We start from the raw sequence: 7736 nt of genomic DNA on the forward strand, positions 1-7736 counted from the left end.
AACGTTTGATAGTAATTCTCTGTTAGCCTTCCCTTTATTGCATTTAACCGAAGGAAGCTCTAGTCCTCATTTCTTGTTTGTTTTAGGGCATCTGTAGCACTATTCCCGGCTAGAGTGAAGTTTATGCACTGCACCCGGGCTTCGCTGGAGAAATTGAAAGAGAGCAGTCTCTTCATATCTACTCCTTTCTCTTCTACATGAATCAAATATATGTTTATAGGATTTAAAAGGACGAGGATTCATCCATCTATGAAGAATTTTAACTTCAGGTTATCCTCGTTTTTTAAACTTGTTTTACATTTATATCAGACTTTATTTAAATTATATCTCCTCATTTTTAAATCTAATTTGAAACTATACTGATTGGAGGTAAAAAGAGCCTCCCGCCCCCCTCTCCTGACGCCCAAACTCAAACCATCAAAAGGCGAAAGAAACAAGATAAAATGAGTTGGAAAGGAACAATGCGATGAACTTAAACAAAAAGATGGACTCATTAAATTAGAATAGCAACAACACACAATGAAACTGTAAAACGAAACATCATCCAACAGCAGACTAGTTAAACGACTCTTGGTACACAAAACAAAACAAAACAAAACAAAAAAAACAACATACATTAGCATGTGTTTCTGAGACACGAGGGACAGGACAGTCTGAAAATGTATCCTCAGGACTCTTGCAGTTTTGCTTGCAAGAAACTATTACACAACAATGAAAGAACATCTACCATAAAGCAGCCTCCTGGAATCTTCCAGAACTGTGGCCTGTAACACATTTTTAGCATGCATCAGTAACAATAGATTGATAATTTATATATATTAAAAAAAGAAGAAACTTTAATGCAGTATAAGAAAATAGAAATTTACTGACAAACCATTAAAAAGTAAACAGTTGAAAACAATTACCTTGCAATTATCGTGGTATGGCAAGAGTCTCCAACAAAGACAAGCTACATGAAGATAAAGGGCCCTGTTATCCACTAAAAGGAACAACAAGCTAATAGGCCGACAACTCGAAAAAGCAACACGGATTGGATTGACCTTACAACCCCAAGAAGCAGATGCGATAACGGCTAATTTTCACTTTAACTTGCCACTTTCCCTAAAAAATACAGAAAAGATGGCAAGGAGGAAACAACACCCATGCAGAGTGTATACGGGGGATTACACCTACTTAAAAGAGACAAAGAAAGAAATTGTATGTATATGAGAAGGTTTTGATCATTGACAAGTCAATGCAGACAACAAAGAACCAAGAAAAGTAGTTACATCAGAACAAACTGTTTAGGATGCCAATTGAAATAACATTAGGGAATTCAGCGATGTCAGAAAATTAGAAAATCAAGGAAGAAGACTTAGATGAAAAAGATGATACTACGAAACAAGAGACAAACCTACTAGATTGGAGTGAAACTAATCTAACAAGAGTTCACTGATTATACACTGCACCTGATACTTTAGGCCTATATTTACTCGGTAACTAGAATTTACACGAGGAGGTTATATTGAAAGACTAGACAGAATAACAACGACGTCGCCTTTTGAAGCCAATAGGACAGAGTAATAAGTGTTCCATCCAATTGCCAAAGAAATCACCTAATTTAGGTTCCCTTCTGCTTTCCCAAGGTATCAAAGTCAGCTCCCATCCATGATCCATGTCACATTTCCGAAGCTACAAGTACCTTGCCCCACTTAACTACAATAACTTGCCTGACTTGCTAAGAACCCAATCACTGAAACACTACTCCACATCACACATCAATTTCTCAATTCTGGATGTGGAGATTATCGACCCATCAAAGCCCCCAACCACCATAAGCAAAACCTAACAGTTTAACTTAAACGGATACACACTACTAAAATTTTATTCCCTCTATATACAGTCTAACACTAAAAATATTTACAGGAGCATAAGGCCCCCAACCTTCAGTCATCCGCCACATCAAGATTTAGAATGCGACGCAGAGTCTTAGTCGCAGAGTCAACTGTTAGAAACAGATCTTTTGTGGATGGGCTATGTTCCCTTGTGGGGGAAGCGGGGGCAGACTTGGCAGTCGGATACACTTTGATACCAGGATCAGAGACGGGCAACTCAAGCGATACGGTTCGTTTTGGCCTCATTGAAAACTTGGGAATTGGAAGGGAACTAGGCGGCGGCGAATTTGAGTACGCGGGTCCAGCCCACAGCTCGGAGAATGGTGAATTCTCATTTGAGATATCCAGCTCATCATCAAAAGGCGTCTCCCTCACAGGGGCATTTATCGGAATTGGAGAGCTTTTTGGAACAGCCTTGGATTGTGTATTGCCAACGGAGTGAGATTTAGAGTGGGCTTTGATAGTTGGTGACGGTGTTTTCTCAGCGGAGGGGGAAGGGGTAGAAGGAGCAACTTTGGCTACAGTAGTGCTGCAAGTCTTGAAGGGGGTTGGCATTATACCTGACCCAGATTGGAAACTCCGGCAATTGATTTCTCTGAAGTGACTAGAAGGGGAAGACCCAAATCGAGCTTGCTTATATGCCTTGTCTCTGCTATAATACTGATTCCTGTGTTGGGCTACAGCAACAAGCGTCTCCATAACAAGTTAGAGCTAGGCAAATCCTCGGGTAAAATTTCACTAGAGCAGCTAAAAATCACACCTTCGGGTTAGAATCTGGAGCAATATCTCACTCTAGCTTCTAAATCTTCTCCATGACAAGTCCAAATCAAGCATAAACCAAACAATTAAAAACCTACGTAGATTCACAGCCAGGTTATGAAGATTTAACCACCAAAACTCTATAGATTCAAAATCTAACCAGATCTCTTCGTTAGAAGCACAGATCAAAGCACCTCATCACTAAACTGAAAAACCAGAAACACGATCCCATCAGAAAATGAACCCATAACGAAAAACCCCAAAATAAAAGATGAAGATAAATTTCCTAAATCATTTCCTCTGTAAGATCAGAGTTGCTTACCTTAGAGTGAAACACTTCGTCACTGAAGTAAAGATGAAGATCCGAGTCAAAATGATATATGGAATCGTGCTCTGAGATCTAGGAAAGAAGGAGATTAGGGTTAATTTGATTAAAGGGGTTAGCTTTGATATTTCCTTCTGTGAATATTTATCTTTTTCTTTCCTTTTTCTGGCTCAAATGGCCATGAAATGAGACCAAGTAAGAGCTAAGAGAGAGAATCCACGGATCCGAAATGACTCACGGTCGCACTATAAAGGGTCGACAAGTACTCAGATTTTTCTAAAAATGAGGTACATGAACATAATGATAAACAAAATAAAATAATAAAAAAGTAAAGTAAAAGTTTTTTATTCTACTTTATTTGAAAAAAAAAAGGAAGTGATAAATAATTGATAATTTTTTTATCAAATCTTAAATTAATAATTAACTTTTATTATTAAAATAGTTAATTAAAATGCCTTTTTATTTTATAATGCTAATGTATCTAATTTTTTTTTCTAGAAAAATTAATATGTTTGTTTATACTTTAATATGACAGATTAAATAATTTAAATATTTAAAATGATTGAAATGAAGATAGCTTGATTAAATAATTTTGGTATTATTTGGTAGCTATTAGCGAGGCAATGACTTTATTGAAAATGATTCTATTAGTAAAAAATTAAGATTTTTATACTATGTGAGTAGCTTCTATGGAGTATTAAAGTTTCCGTCTGTATAATTTTAATTTTGACTGCACATTTTCACTCTCTTACTTTTAATAAAATATCTCGCTATTTTGATATTCTTATTGATAATTTGGTTAAATAATGTCTATGTAGTCAAATGACAATTTAAAATACTTCTTTGCTTGTGTTTAATTCATTAATTTTCTTTAATGATGTTCTAATGTTTTTTATATAAAAAAATAATATTGCTAAAACTAGATTAAAAATGTGATCGAAATGGTTCCATTTGTCTAGACCTTCCATTTTTTTATATTCTCTTTCGAGAACTCTGAAAGTTCTAACAGCAGAGTTATCTCTGTAATAAAATCGGCTAGCACCTGGACTTTCATGGTTTTTTTTGGAACATACATGATATCACATGCCAATAATATTACCGCCTAGATAGATAACCACCATGATAACTTCGCCCTGTGTAAAACTTTTCGCAAAGGGTAATCTGTTCTGACTTTTATAGCGTGTGACTCGAAGTATGGTTGTAATTTTATGGCTGACTTTAGAACTGAAAATGCCAACTTTTCGAGAGGATGACTATTTAACTTTGCCCCCTCCAACACCTGGCTAGCATAGTATACCGGACTTTGCTCTCATTGTTTTCACAAAAAAATACCGAGCAGACTATTTTCTTTGTCACAGACAAGTATAAGAATAAGGTTTTACCTTCAATGGGCGAGTTTAGCAACAAAGGGATGATAACATGGTTTTTAGACTTTCAAATGTCTCTGCACACTCTTCTCTCCATTCAAACTTACATTTGCCATTTGAGACTTTGAAAAATGGGAGACACTTTCTAGCCGAGCATGATATGAAATGACTCAGGGCAGTGACTCGCCCATTCAGCCTCTATACCTCATTAATGGTTTAGGGTGCTTCCATGTTTTGGATGATGCTGGTCTTATTAGGGTTTGCCTCTATACCTCTTTCTGAGATTATATACCCTAGGAATTTCTCAGCTTTTATTCTGAAAGTACACTTTTTAGGATTCAACTTCATATCTTTCTTATCCAGAATGTCAAAAACTTTTTGAATATCTTCTGGATGGTCTTTTAAGGATCGACTCTTTACTACTATGTCATCCATGTATACCTCGACTGTTGATCCCACCATTTCCTTGAAGATTCTTGACACTAGCTTTTGGTACATTGCTGTAATACCCGGCTAGAATCCGGCATCGGGATTCCTGCCTTCCGGCGGAATCTAGGGTGTTGGATCTCTCTAGAAGGGGTAAAATGTGTTTTCTAAAATGTTTTTCACATGATTTCATGGTTTTAAATGAAAAAGAATTGAGTTTTGAAGAGAAAAGACCAAGGAGGCATTCACCAGGTTCGGCCGCCGAAAGTGAAGTTCGGCCGCCGAACATGAAAAGGCTTCGGGAGCGCCTTTGGCCTCCGAAAGTCTTGTTTAAACGAGCCAAGGTTCGGCCGCCGAAAGTCAAGTTCGGCCGCCGAACATGCATGAGTTTAGGGGGCACGTTAGGCTGCCGAAGGTCTTTGACCAGGCCACCTATAAAGGGCCCTCAGATCGGAAATGGGTGAGTTTTCTCCCCATTCTCGAGCTCAGGTGAGTTTATGCCTTCCTTTGGTCGTTTTCGTGTTTTCTCTACCCATCTCTCAAGTTTTTCATGATTTCTACCCTTGTGTCTGAAGATTTAAAGCTTAAAAGGAGTTTTGGGAGCTTGGAGCTTTTGGAGCTTGGTTTCTCCACACCTCCGAGTTAGGGATCACACCACCCTCGATCTCCAAGAGGTTAGTGTAGATCCTTGCTTTTCCTTATGTTTAATGAAGGTTGAAGTAAGTTTTATAGAGTTTGATGGTTGAGTTTGGGTAGAAATGCATGTTTAAGGTTTATGTGATGTTTGTGTTGAGGAGTTTATGTTAGTTTATGCTCCTTTATGCTTGTGGGAGTGTGTATGCATGCTTGGGAGAGAGTATGTAAGGATTTGGGGTGTTTTGAGTTTGGTTTTTGGCTTGGCAGAATCGGACCTGTCGTCCAGAGGGGACCAGGTTCGGCCGCCGAAAGGAGTTTCGGCCGCCGAACCTGCATGGGAGGCAGTCTTTAGGCTGCCGAACGTGCCCCCGAAGGAGGGACTTTCGTTTCTGTCCTGGGGTTTCGGCCGCCGAACCTGCCGCCGAACCTACCCGAGTTTCGTCTCTGGAAGGGACTTTCGGCCGCCGAAGGTGCCGCCGAAAGTGCCCTGTCCAGCCGTTTCTTGGGTGTTTTCCATGCATGTTTAAGTGATGTTTAGAGGGGTTTTTGGGGAGTTGTTTATGAGTTGTTAGAATGTGTTTGGCACCTCATTCGAGTCCACCTGTGTAGGATCGGACCCGAGAGACCGAGGAGGCCATTAGTGCTAGCAGGTGCAGAGTCAGTCGGCGTCTGCCAGGATGTGAGTAGAACTAAACTTAATGTTTTATTTTAAGAAATTCTAATGCCCAAAGCATGAGCATGCATCATGATTATGTATAGTAGGTTGATTGCACTAGTTCACGAATATGTTGCATTGCATTATTTCATGTTGATGCTGAGGTAGGGTGGACCGAGGCGACTTCAATAGCCCATATCTGTCACGAGTCTTGTCTTAGTCCTTTGAGAGCCGGACAAGTACATGTAGGAAAGTCCATGTGAGCTCTCTGTGGACCAGACACCATGTCATGTATGTTACAGGCCTTTGTGAGCTCCTATGGGGGAGCCGGGCACCGACAGAGGGATTTTTGATGTCATGTCCATCCTCTGAGAGGAAAGATGCATGCAAACAGACAGACTCTCAGAAACCAGGGTCCGTGGGGAATAAATATTGCATAAGCCCCGAGGCGGACAAAATTATGTGATTTACTTGTGTTATGACGCATTTCATGAAAGCATGTAATTAATGAACTGTTTTCTATGTTTCTACTCACTGGGCTATTTAGCTCACCCCTTTCCCCTAACCCCAGTGTTGCAGGTTTAAGTCAGAGGCCAGAGGCTGCAGGGTAAAGTCAAGGTTCAGATATGCATGTTGTAATAGCTTAGATTATGCTTATGGTTAGTATTTTAGAAGTGGACATGTAATATAAGTTGAGATAATGTATGTAACTGATAGTAGAGTTAATGTTTATGGATTAGAGTGTGCTTGGCCCTATAGCTTGGTTAATCCCTGTTGATGCATGGTTATGTAACGTTTTGAATGTTGAGATGAGAACCAGGCTTGAGGTCTGTAATGTTGACCCAGCCAGAGCATTTGATGAGGGCTCTAGCATGGGAAAGTTTATGTTCACAGTTATGTTATAGCATACGGACCAAGCTTGGTGTATGTTCAGATTACAGGTTTTATGTTTAAGTTTTTATGGTTAAGTTTTAATCATGTATGGGATTTGACCAGGCAATAGTATGTATGTTTGGCTTGCTACGGGTCCCGGCGGCCTTAAGCCGATCTGGATCCTAGCGCCGAACAGTTTGGAGCCGTTACGGCAGGGTATCGGTTTCCGGGCTGTTACAGTTGGTATCAAAGCATAGGGCCTCAAGAGTACGGTGTGTTGAGCAAAGATGCTCAAGGATTAGAGATATCCCACATCGGAAAGAGGTTGGTTTAGATGTCATAGAAGGGCAAGCACAATAAGAAAGATTCAGAGTAAGATCATGTCCACTAGGATAGGATGTTGAGTCCTGTCTTGATTGATGATGTGATATGCCATGATTTCATGCATGTGCATAAATGCTATGATGTATGACATGTTATGTATGCTATGTATGTATGATGAAGGTTCATGTGTTTCCACATGGACCGTATGATGCTGATGTTGTTTGCATGCTTGTGTGTGTGCTTCAGAGGAGTCAGGATGTGGGGTACTCGTCGATCTGTGGAATCGACAGGAGTTCCGTCAGAGAGGGAAGGTATGGACACCTTTCCCCCTACCCTGCCGAGAGCGCAGTCGTGGGGAGTCAGTAGATGGAGGACATCAAGGGACCCTAGGAGGTCTTTTGATGCAAGCAGAGAAGGTATGGATCTAAGGAGGATGTCAGCTAGTATGAGAGAGCCTGAGATGGATGTTCAGAGGAGAGATATGAGTTTGGATGTGG

The 7736-nt window shown here is 40.0% G+C and overlaps 1 protein-coding gene across 1 annotated transcript; it reads right to left on the minus strand.

The window, feature by feature from the left end:
- Positions 1-472: 472 nt before the first annotated feature.
- On the minus strand, positions 473-3202 carry LOC110615506 (mucin-5AC). The gene is made up of 3 exons (XM_021757381.2): positions 2956-3202; positions 906-2839; positions 473-764 (listed from the first exon to the last, which is right to left on the minus strand). Exon 2 carries the CDS (start codon positions 2571-2573, stop codon positions 1926-1928), a length of 648 nt encoding a protein of 215 aa, XP_021613073.1. The 5' UTR covers positions 2574-2839; positions 2956-3202; the 3' UTR covers positions 473-764; positions 906-1925.
- Between the last annotated feature and the right edge of the window lie 4534 nt (positions 3203-7736).

Source organism: Manihot esculenta, chromosome 5, assembly GCF_001659605.2.
Source record: "Manihot esculenta cultivar AM560-2 chromosome 5, M.esculenta_v8, whole genome shotgun sequence".
In the NCBI taxonomy this organism is placed as follows: Eukaryota; Viridiplantae; Streptophyta; class Magnoliopsida; order Malpighiales; family Euphorbiaceae; genus Manihot; species Manihot esculenta.

What these genes read in the sequence shown, in the direction of transcription:
- LOC110615506 (XM_021757381.2), bottom strand. Translation starts at nt 2,573, where the DNA reads ATGGAGACGCTTGTTGCTGTAGCCCAACACAGGAATCAGTATTATAGC.